Source organism: Nelumbo lutea, chromosome 1 (genome assembly GCF_056320005.1).
Source record: "Nelumbo lutea isolate HS-2025 chromosome 1, American lotus-T2T, whole genome shotgun sequence".
NCBI lineage: Eukaryota > Viridiplantae > Streptophyta > Magnoliopsida > Proteales > Nelumbonaceae > Nelumbo > Nelumbo lutea.
Window position 1 is genome coordinate 131,811,574 of NC_142684.1, and position 17,851 is coordinate 131,829,424.

General features: G+C 40.6%; 1 protein-coding gene across 1 annotated transcript; it reads right to left on the bottom strand.

Moving 5' to 3' along the window:
• Positions 1–4,893: 4,893 nt before the first annotated feature.
• On the bottom strand, positions 4,894–5,642 carry LOC148877620 (LOB domain-containing protein 2-like). The gene is made up of 2 exons (XM_088970106.1): positions 5,060–5,642; positions 4,894–4,940 (listed from the first exon to the last, which is right to left on the bottom strand). Exons 1-2 carry the CDS (start codon positions 5,640–5,642, stop codon positions 4,894–4,896), a joined length of 630 nt encoding a protein of 209 aa, XP_088826232.1.
• Positions 5,643–17,851: the final 12,209 nt, after the last annotated feature.

Consider the following 17,851-nt stretch of genomic DNA (forward strand, 5'->3'; position numbering starts at 1 on the left):
TTTATCAATTGTCTCATTACTATTTTCACACGAATCACAAAAATATAAGGGATCTCTTTGTCTGATTTCATTTTGTTTTTGTTTTCGTTTGCTTATTTATTATTATTTTTGGTTGAACTCTGATTCCTTTTGTTGGTATAAACAAATTGCTAGGAGACCAATTAATTAAGATTTGCCTAGAGGGTATATGATGCATTTTCATGACCTAATGATTTCAATTTTAGTAGTAACCAATTTTTTTTGGAGAATTTATAAATAAATTGCTAGGCTATTATAAGTTCATGCATTATCAATGTTATTCATAATCTGTTTATTTGGTTATGTTTGGTTGCAGTGCAAATCTTAACCGGGTGCAAAATTTGTACCTAATTCAGTTTTGCTTTTGTTTGTAATCATGATTGACAGTGCAAGTTTTGCATCCTGAAAAAAGTAATGCAAAATTTGCACCACCTTCCTCCTACCTCAAATCTTTCTCATGTAAAATGGAGACCACATCATCTTTCATCCCAGCTTACTCCTACCTCCGTTCCCTTCCATTTAAAGTGAGTTCACATCTACTGCAACCCCCTGGTGAAATGTGAACACACTACTTCTGATAAAGAAAAGACAAAATATATGTGATTTTTTCTTTTTTTTTATTAATACATTGGCGTGTTTGCATCGCTGAGGGTTGCTCCAATTTTGGAGGGACGCAAATCCCAGCAGATCCAAGTTCATTTAAAATAAGGCCACTTCATTTTACTTCCTATCTTAGTTTTCATAAATAAATAATTAAGGCTCTACTCAGTTTTCGGAAAGTTGTTTACCCAGGAAAATATATTTAATTAGGTAAGTGTTTTCTAGGAAATGTTTACTCAGACATTTATCCATGTTCTTTTATTTTTTAGGTAAATAAGAAAATGATCATTTTAGTCATAAAAATCATTATTAAAAAGGTAATTTGTCCCATCCAAGTGTTGGCAACTTTTCCTTAGATTGGAAAGTTACTTATCCCCTTAGGTGGGAAAATTACTTATCCACTTGAGAGATAAGTATCACTTATCCCAGGGTAAGTGATACCTAGGGAAAATTACTTATCCACTTGAGAGATAAGTATCACTTATCCCAGGGTAAGTGTATATTTTTGACAAGTAAGAGAAAATTTAGCTAAGTGGTGAGCTACCTGGTTACTAGATTCAGGAGTGAAAGTAATTGATGAACCATTTAGGTGATTGAAGAGACTCCTACAACTAGATATTAGAGTAAAAATACTCTACGGAGGATGAGGGTTTTCCTCCGACAAGAGCTTAGGCTCAATTTGGAAGGAGTACAAATACAAATATGTAGAGTGCAAACCCTTGTTTTTTATATTATTTTGTATGTATTTGCACTGTACATTTGTATTTATACTATTTCTAAATTGAACCTTAATAACTATTTCATTATCACCTTCAAAGATAATTGAGAAAATCCCATAAAAATAGCAAATTTGATACTTTCCAATAGAGTTGTGGTTTCATAAACAATTGGAAGCAATGGATTAAGAGGAATAGCTCTTACAAATATGAAAGATCCCGTGTGGCCCCTCACTACAAATCCCACACCTGAATTCTGAAAGGAATTGGCTTTATCCAGTGCACTGGCGGAATCAATTTGTTTCTTGCAAGATCCATATTGATAGCCTTCCATGATGATTAAAAGTGACCACTAAGTTCTGATAAGCGAAACCAGTGGCGCGCTGGATAATCATATAAAGATTCCATGGGCTGTTATTGAATAATCATACTGTTGATTCAGATTCTTTTATTCAAATTTGTTACTACTTTAATGTGATGAGAACTACAGGATTAAAATTTGCCACGTGGAAAGAGAATAACTTGGAGAACCCCGGCCTATTAAGTTCTGTCACAAAAAGCATCCACAATACTCTGATAGCTGTGTTATCTTTTGATATCTTTACATCAAATAAGAGATTGAGTATTAGACTATTAGTTTGTCCACTTGGACATCTCAAAAGGAAAATCAGGATAAATAGACGAAACGATGGATGGATCATAAAAAAGGTAATCTGTTCTAATAAAAAGTCCCACGACTAGCAAAAAAGAAAATAAAACTCTTCACATAGGCTCAGTTTGGAGCGTTCGGCTTCAGTGAGGGCAAAGCCGGTTCAAGCACTCTTTACTGCCTTGCATTGAGATTATCTCTATTATGCTTTATTTTATGAGGAGATATTCCCAATGCAAGGGTGAAAATGACTGTTAGAACGGTGTGGGCACAGTTTTGCCCTGATAGAAGTTGATCTCTAATTTGGAAGGAGTACAAATACAAATGCGTATAGTGCAAAACTAGGGGTAGCAACGAGCCGAGCTTTTCATGAGCTGCTCGAGTTTGGCTCGGCTCGGTTTCAATCGAGCTCGAGCCCAATTCACTAACTCGATTGTGAAACGAGCCGAGCTCGAGCCTGCTAGAGCTCGACTCGTGAGGTTCGCGAGCCGACTTGAATATATATATATATATATATATATATATATATATATATAAATTATAGAAAATATATATATAATAAAAATATTATAATTATTAATTATTCAAAATTCTTATTTTTTTAAATATCAAATAAAAAATATTTTTATATATAATTTTTTATTTTTATAAAATGTTTTTTCTCAAAATTGAGCTCGAGCTAAGTCAAGCTCGAGCTTATGAATTTTTTACTAGAACCGAGCTCGAGCTCAAGGTTTTGGCTCGAGCTTTGTAGAACAATCTCGAGTTGAGCTTGAGCCTCGTACTATTTGGCTCGACTCAACTCGAATCCACCCCTATGCAAAATCTTGTATTTTATTATTTTTATATTATTTTGTATGTATTTGTATTGTATTGTACATATTTACATTTCTACTCTTTCCAAACTAAGCCATAGAAACAAATTCATTCCTTGATGGACTTTATATATGAAAGGTTCAAAATACCACAGCTATGGATGCGTATCGGTTGATGCATGCATATAGTTCCGCCCGATACATAAAAGGCTGTGAAATAATTCAGTAGTTATCTCCATGAAGGATATTTGAAGTACTCCAGATTGCTGAAAATTCAGCTCAGCTAGTTCAGCCGCTTTGAAGATTCAATTAAGCTATTTCAATAAAGTGAACCGAAAAGTTGCCAATCATATTCAGTTAAAGCTAGTTCAGTTGCTTTGGAATGCTGAATTTAAAGAGATTGAAGCGGACAGCCAATATAGGCTTAAAGGCTGTTCTCCTGGGTCTATCTCAAAAAAACAGAAACCATTGCACTTCCAACCCTCCCAAACGGGTACATTAGGAATGGCAATGGAGTGGATTTGGGGTGGGGCACCATCTCTCCGTTCCTGCCGCGAAGTCAAGATATTTTGCCCGGACCTGTCCCATCCCTAGTGGTGGGGTGGGTTCGGGATGGGGCATCCATTCCCTATGGGGGATGAGGAATCCCCAAATTTTTCCCACTCCAAGACAACTACTTCAAAAGTATCTATTTTATGGATAATTTATACATAGGATATAAGAATTTGGAGGTATTTTAAGAATTGAATTATAATACTTTAAGGGTAATTCAAAAATAAAATTATGGGATCATAGGATTTTAAGAATTTAAGAAAAACTTAGAGACATTTTAAATATCAATATTAAACCTAAAGATATTTTACTAATTTACCTTCGGGTTCAGAATGAGTTCGGAGAATTATATATAAAACCCGTCCCCACCCCGTCTCCAATTCGAAAAAAAAAAAATTTCCAGTCCCCGCCCCATCCCTGTTTAGGGTCAAGGAAAACCCACCCCGTTCAGGACGGGGTGGGGCTGGGCCCCGGCTTTACAGGGGAAATTACCATCCCTAGGGCACATAATGATCACATTTGTCAAAAGCCTTGAAACCGGGTCAGCTTTCTGGTCACTCGTTCGACCGCCCAATCGGTGAATTGAAGACATTGATTGGACAAAGAGAATACACCCCATATGTACACAAAGATGCACAAATCAGGATTCAGGGGTGGTAACAGAGCAGGGTGTATCGTGCATATGAGGCCCATTTGGAGAAATCATGGAGAGCCTGAAGCTCCCTGGGTTTGGATTTGGGTTTGGGTTTGATCCCATGCCTCCCATTTCAGAGGGAGGGGTGCCGACTGATCATCTTAATCACATCCAGGAAGTAGGTATTCCTGCTTCCCATGGGTTTGATCAAAATTTATATTATATTATAAAATAATGCATATAATATATTATGTATATAAGTATCTTATATATGTTATAAATTTATTTGTGACAGGTCCAAAGCCCAGCACAGCCCAGCCCATGCCCTATGAGGACCAATAATTAGTCTTTAGCTGATCGGTGATCCTACCATCTAAGCCAATGAATCACATTTATAAAATATATGCATATGTTTGATTTTTTTTTTTCAAACTAATTGGGATAATGTTAGAATTCTACTCATCTTAGGTCTTAAGATAATGTGGAGCTATTTTAATTTAACTGAAACAAAAAGAAATCCTTAATAGTCTTGGGAGTTGAGAAAGCGTAAGGACAAAAAATACATCATCATCTTATAACCTAATGCTAGACGTAAATTCACTAATGCTTTCAAGACCAAACTTTCTGAACAAACCAGAACTGAAAATATGATAAATTGAGAAAGAAAAAAAAAAGAAAACCTAATTTTAGATTCCAAGATGATGGTATTTAATAAAAAAAATTGTGAATAAATACAATGTCCATTAACAATATACAAATTAAGGATAGACAACTACTCAAATAATTGAACTCTTTTTTGGTGAACTGATTGAACCCTGTAGTAGAACTCCATAGTAACTTAACTGGTGATTCCCACTGGTGTCAAACAAGAGAAGAACTAGAGGAAATCCAAAAAAAGGCAGCTGGCAATTACGAACCTCCACCCCAGATTGTGTCATTCATCCGACCATATTGATCTGCCACAACCATAAAAACCCAAAATTAAACCTCTGAAGTCAAAGAAATTCTCACACATGACACAGAGCTAGATGCATGAGCTATTGAAAACTCGGCTGCATGGAGGATGATTCATCACCTGGAAGATAATTGTAAGTTTGGTTAAAACCATTCATGGGATTTGGTGAGCAAACAACAGAGCGGAGAGGATCTCTTCCATGGCTTCCTTTCTCTTGTCCTTGTATACTATATGGGACAACGTCAAATAACAAGCTTCCACCACTCTGGATATAGTTACTGTTATTCATTCCCATGGCATTAGCATTATTGTTATTGGACCAATCTACCAAAGCTGGTCCAGGCTTGTAGATCATGGACTCCGGCCGGCGCATCGCCGCCATCTGTTGCCGTTTAAGCGACTTAAGCTCTTCAACAACTCTCTTGTATTCTCCATAACATCCATGAATTGGGTCCTTCTGCCGATGGACTGCTTCCCATATGAGAGACTCAGCTGCGTTAACCCGACTCTCATGGCTGTCAAGCTTTCTCAACATTTTCTGGACGTTGCTTACACCAAACACCTTGTGCACTGCTTGGAATTGCTGGGTCTTCTCTGGAGTAAACAATGGCGCCAGTATGCAATCCTCCCCGCACCTCTTCCTCTGATGCTTGCAGGCTGCGCAGGCATGGTGTACTGATGCGCCACTATTACTCTTCTGCATCCTAAATCAAGCAACCCAACTTAGAAAAAAAACAAGGAAGAGGAAAGAGAAGAAAATTAAAAAAGAGAGACAGACAGAGAGAATAGATTTAATACCCACTTTGTTTATTTAGCTACTCTCTACTTATAAAAGATCAAGAGAAGCCATTCAGATCAAAACAAACAAACTAAAAACTGAAAAGAATAAGAAAGGGAGAAAGCAATCTAGTATATACCTTTTATACAGTTTTCTCGATGACAATGTAAAGGGAATGTGCGTATAAATATATACAGTTAACAGAAGAAATTGTTGAATGATGAGCACGGAAAGAAGGCGAAGAAATAAAACAAAGGGTTTTCTGTCGAAGAGTTGTTGATATGGGTTCAGGTAGATCACAGGAAGAGAAAGAGCTGAGAAGACCATAACGTCATGGGTAGACCGGCCGAGGTTGGTTCTTCCTTAATTCACAGATCCGATCTCTAGTAACAGTGTTTGTTTATTTTGTGAGAAGGTCGGATTTATATAATCGGCCAGTGATGTTATGTGATTAGTTGATATATTAGAGAAGAGTTGCCGAGATCGGACGACTCTTTTCCCATATCACATCAGGCATTAGTGTTTGTTTTGACTTTTAATTAAGGGTAAAATATAAAAACCTCCCCTGAGTTTTCTGACAACCTTATAAACCTCCCCTATGTTTTGATTTTAACAGAATCCTCCCCTATAGTTTTGAAAAAAGCTATAAATACCTCATTTCCATTAAAGTTCCGTTTACTTAGAAGAGGAATTTACTAAAATACCCTTAAATACTATCAAGTATCATCCTCCTCTTTATGGGATCCTTCTACGTCAAGTTCAACAGAATGGAGCAAGCTTCTCTTTGAAATAAAAACATCTCCACAAATTCACTAGCAACATTCCCGTAGGTTTCAGCAAGATTTTATTAGGCAGCTGATAATCTTAATTTAGATTCCATGTTTGATTTCTCTAGTTTGTCAAGATTTTTGCTCTTGGAGATAAATCGTGTGGAAGGCAATGTCTTTGACTTTGTTCATGTTAAATTTAATAAAACAATCTAGGTAAGATTGAGAGAAATAGGTTGGCGCTTAATACTTAATAGAACTTTGAATTTTTTATTTTATTTTTTCTGTTTTATGATTCGAGATCGTGTTAGGAATTTCTTTGAACACTTGGAGTACTGTCACACACAACATATGAAGTTTTAAACGCATTATAAAGATGAGTTCAGTATGGTTGAAGCTTTTTGGGTAGATTAAATAGTTATGAGAAAAGACTGTTGAATTACTTAATCAGTAGAAGGAATCACCTTAGTGTTAGACTATGTATGCCTTTAGATTTAATCAGATTGATGTACTTATTGTCATTTATTGTAAATGAATAAAGTGCATAATTGGTCCATGTTATTAGGGTGTGTTTCTGTGTAATACCCTTAAACTGGACACTTATGAGACTTGTGTTAGTTTAGAATCTTCACAACCATTGGATAAATCTAGGGAGATTTGTCCTGCCAAGGTTGACACGATGTGCCACCAAGTTGGATGGGGTGGCTTGTCTCATCTGCCAAGGTGAGACCTGAGGTACATGCAGTGTGGGTTTTCTTGAAACCCTAAACAGGACCAAATTCTATTATTGCCTTGGACCTTAGAGATAGATGGGCAAAACTAGAATGTTACACCTAATCCCTAGACTCGATTATGGTATTGCACTAGGTGTCGGATTGGGATGTCTTTGATATGACAATCAGTGAAATCCTTTTCTGGGTCAAAACCTGGGTATGTTGGGGTAGTCCGAGAATTCACCTGAGTGGGTGATCATAGTGATAGGATCAATCCCTTTGTCGGACAAAGTGAATGATCGGGGAATGCACTCTCTTTGATGGAAACCTAAACTGTCGACAGTGGATTTCAAATGTGTTTGAAATTTATTTTGCAAAATATATTTATATAGAGATATACTTATATGTTCTGGTTTCACAAAATGTTTGCAAAAGGTTTTAATTCCCGGGATCCATGTGAGTAGAGTGCAATATTATACCTTGCAGCCGAGGGAGAGGTCATCTCTTGTTTGGCAATGTATGATCATTAAGCGCTAAGAGGTTAAGTGTAAGGCCATTGAGGGTAATACCTGATGGGCTAATCTTGCATCTGCTTACAGTCCTTAGGTTTTCACAAGATGGCTCGACCCAATGACCATTTAGTGTAAATGTTGGCCCCATTAAGAGCCCATGGTGATGGACTCAGGGGTTACTGTGACCTACAGTGAATTTGGCTAGGCTTTGTAACAAAGGTTGGGCTGAACCCATGTGGCCGATGTATAGATCAATGCTAGGGTCCCACGCCATACAAAGAAAACCAAACTAGCCAGCACATAATGAGTTAAGTAAGCAATATGACTTAATGGGCTTAAAGCCCATTTCGAACTAGGTTTAATTGGTTTAATAAAAATGGGCCATTCTAGGTTTATAATCTAAGTGGGATTAGTAGTTGGATAAGATAAGTCTTATCAACTTGAGAGTCCAGATATAAATACAAGATTTAGATTAGGAAATCTCATTCCTAATTAGATTAGGAAGTTGATCCTGAAGGGATTATAAATAGGGGCGAATTCCACAAAAGGAACACAATTCTTTCTGTAGTCTTTTCTCTCCCTCAGTTCTTGGCACCATCCCAATTCGATCTCCACCTATTGGAGTGATCAAGAAGTGTTCTTGACATTGTTTCTTGGTGAAGAAACAATCAGAAGTCGTGCTCACACCACCCTACTGGATTCTTGGTGAAGAATCTCAGGTTCTTGCTGAAGAACCATTCTTGTTGATCCTGCCTCAACATATGTTGTGTCATCTTCAATGGAATCGGATTTGGTATCCTCTTTGAGCATGAACACCTACATTGGGAGTTCCTTTTAATTCTGTATCAGGTGTTTCCCTCTCCCTTCTTTTGGGTTCAAATCTGGTCCGGTTTTGTTTCAAGAACGAACATTGAAAATGCAGTTTTCTAAATAGTTATGAACGCATTATAAAGATGAATTCAGTACGATTGAAGTTTCTTGGGTAGATTAAATAGTTGCGAGAAATGGCTGTTAAATTACTTAAGTAGTAGAAGGAATCACTTAGAACCATTTAATAGGCATCTCTACGAAGTCTCTAGAATGTGGTTCCTATTTGCCTGTCACCTGGGAAAAAAAACAGAAAATGAAAAAAAAAAAAGAAAGAAAGAGAACTGAAGAAGAATAAAAGAGATGAGAAATTAAGAAAATGTGAAAAATAAATAAAATAAAGCAAAAGGAGAAAAAATGAGTGACGATTGGGTAGCTCAATTGAGACAGAGAAGTGAAAAGAACAGGGGTAGGAGAGTGGTTTGCTTCAGTTACCACTTCAAGGGTAAATGTGGAATTTTGAGAAAATTAATGTATTATATTAGGGTTTTCGGTCAAAATAAACTAATAGATATATGCACCATTTTTCAAAATTATAAGAGAGGATTCTATTCATATCAAAACACAGGGGAGATTTATAAGATTGTCAGAAAACTAAGGGGAAGTTTTTGTTTTGACCAAAATTATGCTGTCTAAGTTTTGAGATCCGTGACAGAATTGATAATATTTCCACAAATCTAAAATGAAATAGGTAGCTTTGTTTTAACAAACTTATTAGTTTGCTATTATTATTATTATTTTACTTCTAGCCTTATTCAACGAAAGACCGCAAAGAGTACCAGAGAAGCGATTCGGGTTGGGCACAGAAGTGACTCGGGTTTGGTAATTGGTATGGGTAAAACCAAACAGGATCTTTTGTTCATGCTCTCATTGTATCTGATTTTCCTCATTGATTAATGAATGCTTTGTTTGCCTTCTAAGAAAAATTCAAAATAGGACCTATTACATTTCAGAAATTTGACTGAAGTCATGAAGCCCCAATTTTGAGATTTGTGTTTTGTGTCTTAAATTGTTTTGACTTCAAATTATAATGATTTTAGCCGAGTTTGGAAGGAGTACAAATGCAAATATGCAGAGTGCAAAACCTTATATTTTGTATTATTTCTTATGTATTTACATTATACATATTTGCATTTGTATTGCTTCCAAACCGAACCTTTACTTTTTACAAACAACTCACAAAACATGTTTTTTTTTTGGGTTCAAGTTTGCTTTCATTGCACAACCTGGAGCTCAAAAGCAAGAGCTAGCTTATCCAAACAGCATTATAATTGGGACAAAACTTGGATAAGCTTATCGATCCAGGACTTAGGTGATGATGGCGATGATGATTATATACTAATTTTGCAATTCAACCCTCAATTAAAATAATTTATTAACTTATGTACAAATAATTCCTAAAACTTTTATGGTGGATAGGTGTAAGAGCATAGATCTAATTTAATCCACCTAGCTTAAACCAGAACCAAATCAAGTCAACCCGATCAATGTCATGATTCCAGAGGTATGTGGTGCAGTCTGATGCGGCACGATCCAGGCACTCCTAACTGACTGTTGACTGGCTTCTTACTGGCAATGGACGACACCTGAGAAGACGAAGATGAAGGATTCCCAGGGAATTTGCCCGGCAGGAATACTCTGAAGCTTAAGTTAGAACACTGGGGAGTAAGAAAAGAGCATAAAAGGCTAAGAATGTAGGTCGCGCTAGATCACTGTATCTCAAGATTAGCTCATGTGCAAGTAAGATAATTCAAGTTCAGATGAAAATCCGAGAGTGTCCTCTCCCCTTCGATTAAAGGGCTCCTGTTGCAGTTGTTACCTGCCAGGGCTGCGCAGGTGATCATTATAATGTACTACCCGCTTGGATGAGTGACACGTCCCGAAGGGACAGGCACGCCACCATCTGTCAAGAGATGTGGTGCACTCTGACGGGTATGGTCTTGTTAGATAGAAGCTTCTTGAGAGTGTCGCGTTGCCTAGTCGCAAGCTACCCTGTCGTGTAGCGAGCTATCTTTGCCGCGAGCTATAGTGAGCTCCTATGGATACTTCGAGGTGGCCCTCATCGAGATTGTCTTTGGGGCAGTTCTTCTGCCTAAGTGTTGGAGCGAGCTGGTTACCCTAGCTCGCGAGCTGAAATAGTCTTGGAGGATTCCCTTCTCAGTAGCTCCGGGGACCTAGAGCTCGCATTGTAGTGAGCTCCCCCTACAGTGAGCTATGATGTAGCGAGCTATTCTATAGGCTCGTTACTTAGTTGCAGTCAGGCTATGGTGCTAAGCTATTGCTCGTGCGGAGTCAGGTCCACATGTCATCGTCTCAATGGGTTGGGTCAAATCATCCTCCATCAACTGCCCCCACTCCTCGAGCTAAGAGTGCTACCTTTGCGCGAGGAATTCATGAAGCGTGATGGGTTGATTTGATCGAAGTTCAAACTTGATTGACTGCTCATATTAATTGTGTGTGCGGGAATCATGGGATTTCTAACTTTTCGAATACCAAAAAATGAGCTGAAGCGGCTCTTAACTCCGGATGTCATGTAGTTGCCATTACTTCAATCATGGGAGATGTGCAGCCAGTCACATTTTGGTTTCAGAAGGCGTGCGGTCTGCTTGACTGCGGATCGTCAGATCTACCTCAGTCTGGGGAATTGATTTGGAGGCACAGTGACTATAAATAGGAGGGCTCCCCAGGCCTCATTTTCTTTCATGCTATCTTGATGTCTTCGGATTCTGAGGTCGCACATCCATCTAGGCTACCCGAGCTCTTCCGTTCACACCGTTTCATTTTTTCTTGGTAAGTCTTAATCATTCTGCCAATCATGTTTGGGTATCTGTACCATGCTTATTCCTGGGACGGTAACCAGGACGACAACACCCCCTCGAGCTCAGGGGGAAAGTTTGGAGCAGGTTCTGGAGGCTCAGTGATGTGTGGCTCATTGTGACACTAGCAAGTGCACTAGCCGTTCAAGTAATAAAGTAGTGAGTGAAGTATCGTTCCCACGAGGATTTAGGAAACAATTACCAATACTAAATTGAGCACTTCTTATCTAATCAACAAATAAATCAAAACTTTAATGAAAGCTAAAAAAATCCTAAATTAAAATCTATCTAAATCATTGGCCCAATTGCCTTCAAATCAGGTTAGAAGAGTAAGCAGTAAATGTCAATCTCAGAATTCAGCAATCTATCAATTTGGATCATTCGAATAAATCATGATTGAGCCTTGGTTTGGTGAAACCCCAAGGTCATGAACAGCCTCTCCCAAGCGCATGTTCATCCTATGCATGAGTGACGGTTCTTCTATCTCTAGCAAGAATCTAATCCCCATGCATGCATTTCTTCAAACACTTCTAAGGCATCAATTCAAATCTGAATTGATCACCAACTGAATTGTGCAAGTTATCTCTAACCTTGCACTCAATTCAGTTCTTAAATAGTAGATCTAAATTCCTAGAGTCTCTCTCAAGCACTCTAGGAATTCCAAGCTGTAGATTAATTCAAGAAACTTCAAGTACAATTCATGACCATTTGAATGAATAAAAAAGAATTAGATTGCTGAACTGAAATTTTACAAGCTGAAATACATCAAGGAAGAATGGAAAAAATGAGAAAGAAGAAAGAAAATATAACAAAGAAACTGAATTCGAATCAAAAGATAATGAAACTACAATTGATTTATTACAAAAGATCTTTGAATCACAAACCCTCAATTCGAACTCACCTTCTCTTCTAGCTTGCTTGTCTTGAACTTCCTTCAGCCCTTCTTCTTCTTCTTCCTTGCGCCTAGCCTTCTTCTCTTCTCTTCTCTCAAGGTGGCCGAACCTCTAAGAGTGGGAGAGCCTTCCTCTCAAGCAATTGAACACCTCTCCCCCCTCCTAGAGGCCTCCTTATATAGTTTTTCAAGGGGGCTTTTGCCCCTTCTTGAAGTCTCTAGAATTGGGTGTATTACACCCCTCATGAATCTTCTAGAGTGCTCCCTCCTTCTCTTCAAGAAACTTCTAGGAGTTGCCGCCCCTAGCTCCCTTTGGGCTGCTATTTGGGCTACAACTTAGCTTGCTTTTGAGCTCATGTGGGCTCTAGGCTGTTATTTGGGCTAAAAATGGGCTGGGTCGAAATTTCCTTCTTGCTAGGCTTCTTCCCTTGGGTTTTCCAAAGAGTTAGCTTGCACTACTTGGGCCGAATGAAACTCCCTTGCTCTCATGGCTGGGCCGGGCTGAACTTGATAAATTTTGGGCTTTCTTTTCTTGCTTTTGCCTTCTTTTTGTTGATTTGGCTCCCCCTGAAATCTTTCTTGCAATCAAGCTAAAATATGGCAAAATCTAATTAAACCAGCATAAAATTTCATGTAAAAACCTCATAAAATATAGATAAATTGTAGGTTCATCACTCAGGAGACCTTCGGTGATGAGGCCTCTACTTCTCAGGGGAGGGAGCCCGATACCTTCTACCCCTCCTCCATGACAGTGGAGAGACTCAGGTCTCTAATCCGTTACTTTCACCTTCCCAGGGACCTCCTCTACAGTATCCCCACTGGTAACCTCCCCTGGGAACATGGTCCCAATGATATAGTGATTTTCCAGGAACAGCTCGAGGCTGGCCTGCGTCTTCCCCTGTACCTCCTAATAGTGGAGGTGTTAAACCATTTCAACGTCACCATCGATTAGCTCCATCCCAATGCCATCCGGAACATGGTTGTGACCATTTCTTTGTACTATGAGTATTGTCTTCCCCTTGACCTTGATATTTTCACTTCTATTCTTTGAAGGGATAGGATATCCATCACATGGACGCCCAAAGATTGCGGAATAAGGGGGCGAATTTCAAAAATTTTTCTCTCCTTTCAACTGGGGATCGAATTCCCTATTTAGAAAATCATATTTTCAATGATCATTCTTGAACCATAAACTGAACCAGATCTGAACCAAAAGGAGTAGGGAGGGATTATACCTGATCCGGAGAAAAAGTATCTCCCAATGGAGGTATTCACGCCCAAGGAAGGATCCAAAAACTACTCCCACTGAAGATGGCGCAGTGTAGGGTGGAACAGAATCAGCAGTGTTCTTCCAAAAGAACTTGACCCTTCGCAAGAATCAACTGGATGGCGTGTGAATACAGTTCCAACCAATCTTTTCTCCAAAAGATTGGTATCAAGATCAAATATTGATTTCTCCCAAGAGCTGGAGATCGAACTGCTGGAGGCGACGGCTGCAGAAAGGAGGCGGCAAAAGAGTATTTGCAGGGTGCAGAATTCTCTCTTCTTGTGATCTCAGCTCTGAAGACAAGAGTGTGTTGGTTGCATGTCTAAACGCTGCTGCCCCCTCTTCCTTTTATAGACTTAAAGGGCTCAACTTTTAATCCCATTAGGAGTTGGAGATCCAAATCATATTTGGATTAGAAGTCCCTTTAAGTGATAAGGGATAACCCTTATCTTATCTGCAGATCAGATCAGCCATCTCCTAATCTAATTAGGAGGCTTCCAGATCTAAATCTCATTTTGATCTTGGACTCTCTAAGTGGATAGGGTTTGTGCCCAATCCTAACAGCTGATCCATCTCAGAATTCGCCCCTTTAAATGGATAATCAAATCAGCCCAGTTCGAATGGGCTTAAGGCCTACTTAAGGTTATGTATTCAGTTAGCCTTCCAAACTGCTGCCCAGTTGGACTTCCTTGTATGGCGTGGGACCCAAACATTGATATACACATCAGTCACATGGGTTCAGCCCAGCCTCTACTACAAGGCCTGGCCGAATACACTGCTAAGGATAATGCACCCCCTGAAACCCATCTCATGGGCTCTATGGGCCCAACACTTACCCTAAGTGGTCCCTGGGCCATGCCACCTTGTAACACCCAGGGACTGTGGGCAGATGCAAGATTAGCCCATCAGGTATTATCCTTAATGGTCTTATACTTAACCTCTCAGCCCATAATGATCATACACTGCCTGACAAGAGAGGACCTCTCCCTCGGCTGCAAGGAACAGTGTTGCACTCTCTGCTTATATGGATCTCGGGAATTAAAACCTTTTGCAAACCTTTTAGAAACCATAATATATATACCTTTATATCTCATATAAAATATATTATTCAAAACAAATCTCAACGATTGAAATCGGTTGCTGGCAGTCTTGGTTTCCATTAGTGAGAGTGCATCCCCGATCATTACCTTTGTCCGACAAAGGGGCTGATCCTGTCACTATGATCACCCACTCAGATGAATTCTCAGACTGTCCCAACATACCCAGGTTTTAACCCCCACTAAGGATCTCACTGAATGGAACATCAAAGACAGCCTAATCCGACACCCAATGTAGTATCATAATCGAGTCTAGGGGTCGGGTGTAACTTTCCAGCTTTGCCCATCAATCTACAAGGTCCAGGACAATACTGGAAATCTGGTCCAGTTCAAAGATTCAATTAATCATACACTGTATGTGCCTAAGGTTTCACCCTGGCAGCTGAGACAGGCCACCCCAACCGACTTGGTGGCACCATAGTGTCAGCCTTGTCAGGATAGGTCTCCCCAGATTGACCCATTGGTTGTGAACATTCTAAACCAACACGAGTCTCATTATGTGTCCAGTTTAAGGGTATTACACAGGAACATACCAAGGGAACATGAATCAAATATGCACTTTTATTAATTTACAATAAACACATAAATTACATCATCTTGATTGAAGCTAAGGGCATACAAAACTGTCTAACATTCTTTGCATCAAGAATGCCACTCCCAGAGTTCCTTTGGAAAGGTGTTTTTACTACCTCTCTCCCCGCCGCAGCTATAAGCTCCTGTACGAGCCACCAAACAAGATTCCTGCCTGGAAGCGGGACTATTTTGTAGTCCATAACCCCGACGGGTGGCCCTTCCCAACTTCCTGGAGGGGCGCCATCCAGGACCCCAAGGCCGAGTTGGACCCTGAAATTCGAAAAACAATGCTGTCTTGGGCATCAGTAGGCTTCCTCTGTTCGGACTACTTGACCGAGGAGAAGCTTGCGCAGGCTGGCCTGAGTTCGGGTTGGTTGCCTCTTTAGGTTGCGTAGTGCCTTGTAAAAATATTATGTGTATACATATGTTTTGTTTTTTTTTTTTTACTGGACTAATGCCTTGTGGCTTTTTGGTAGCCACCATGTCTAGTGTTGACGCGCGTTGCCTTCTTTCGAGCAACCAAAAGTGCAAGGTGAAGAGGTCACATCTTGACCGGACTCCCACCCCTGGGGGCATTGAGTTTGAGTCTGCTGAGCCAGACTTTACTTCTCCACCGCTTGAAGTTCCGCCAATCCCATCCAAAGGAGGCACCAGAGAAGGTGGCCTCGAGGAGGGCAAGCTTCCGAGGCAAGGAGTGATTCCTCTTGGTCCCTCCCACTCATTTCCCTACCCGCAGTTCCCTACCGGGAATTGGGAGGGTGTTAACGACTACATCGTGGCTGGGCTGAAGAGCCGAAGGGCAATCTACCATGAGGAGGTCGCCAGATGGGGGGAGATGGAGCCCAAGGTGCTCGCCGCGTTTGCCGCCTCCTACTGTATGGTGGTAAGTAGTCTTTTTCTTTTTCTTCTTGTTTTTTGCTTCTTCTGACCTTAGTCTCTTGTTGGCAGGTGAACTCCTTCATCCACGCCATGGCCCTCCATACAAACATTCACTCTAGTGATGCTCGCAATCAGAGGGTCATCGTTCAGAAGCAACAGGGCAAGCTCGACCGGACTCGAGGCGAGCTCATTCACACTCGCAAGGGGAGCGAGGCCCGGAAGCTGCTTGTCCATGACCAGGAGACGCAGATCACTAGGCTTTTAGAGGAGAGTGCGCGCTACAGGGAAGAGTCATCGAGGGTGGCAGCGGAGAGGGAGCTTCTTCGCCAATAGGTTCGGGACTTGGAGTCCACACTTCTAGACCAAACTTGGAACTTCGATACCATGGTGGAGGTCGAGCGGGAGAAGGCAGTCTGGGACTTCAAGGACTCCTAGGAGTATCACAACCTCCAAGTGGAGTATGGCTCGAACTCGTACTGCTCTAGGTTCAAGCTCTGCCGCTGGTTGGTCCGAAAGAAATTCTCTGGGCTCAACCTTGATGGCATCACAATGAAGGGCCTAGCTCCCGAGATGGCGGACCAGGCGGAGGAGGAAGAGCCTGACTCCCCGGAGGATGAGGATGAGGTGGAGAAGGTGGACCCCTAAGGCTGGCGGCTCTACTTTTCTGTTCTTCTATTTACTGGTGGCTCCCGGGTGCCAGAACCCGGTCTTGAAAAGATCTTCTTGGGTGATTGTGCCCTTTTTTATCTCTTGTTGAACTTTCTCGAGCTGTTTAGCTCAGTTTTTTTTTTTGGAATGGCAATGAAATTTCTCTTTTTCTTATAACTGTGGTGTGCCCTTTTATTTTTTTCCAAAGCGATCTCATCACTCGAGCTATTAGAGCTGCATACCCGAGGTAGGATTTTTCGATGATCGTTATCCCGAGCTATCCCTTAGTGTTTGGGGGCACCTTTATAGCATACCGCGAAGCGATTACTATGTATGCCCAAATTGTATGTTTGTAGATTGTTCCTTACTTGGTCCAACCGATGTACTGAGATGAGCTATGCTTTGTAGGGTTCAGACCCGAGCTACTTACGCCTTTGATACTTCATATTTTGCCTTCGCCACTAAAGTGGTTAAGTCTTTCTTGATGCTGAGGTCTTAGTTAGCTCGGTGTTTTAGCCCTTAGGTTGAGGGGGTGACTTATAGTCTGCCCTTGAAGTTTGCCCATGCCATGGAGGCGACTAGGTCTTATTGCATCGAGGTTGTGTTAGCCCAGCATTTTGGTCGTTAGACTCTGGGAGTGACTCATTGTCTACTCAGTAGTTATAGATAATACTGCCTTAAGTTGACAATATTCCATGCCCGAGGTACTTGTTTTCTTTCAAGGGTTTCGAGCTTGTATGTTCCTTCCCCAAGTACCCGTTTCACTCAGTAGGGTCCTTCCCAATTCGGTCTGAGCTTGCTAATGCCAGGCTCAGGTACCATAACTTTTCGAAGGACCAGGTCACCAACGCGGAGGTTCCGCTTCTTGACCCTGGCATTATAGTACCGAACTACTCTTTGCTAGTAAGTTGCGGTCCGGATATATGCGAGGTCCCTTACCTTGTTGAGTAGGTTGAGGTTGGTATGTAGCTCGTCTTCATTTGCCTTGTCGTCATATGCTTCCAATCATAGCGAGGGAACCTCAATTTCAGTTGGGATGACTGCCTCAATGTCATAGGTGAGGTTGAAGAGAGTCTCTCCTATGGTGGTCTTCTCTGTGGTTC

What these genes read in the sequence shown, in the direction of transcription:
- LOC148877620 (XM_088970106.1), bottom strand. Translation starts at nt 5,642, where the DNA reads ATGCAGAAGAGTAATAGTGGCGCATCAGTACACCATGCCTGCGCAGCC. An exon ending in AACTTACAATTATCTTCCAG is followed by an intron (nt 4,941 to 5,059) that starts GTGATGAATCAT and finishes TGGTTGTGGCAG; the next exon opens with ATCAATATGGTCGGATGAAT.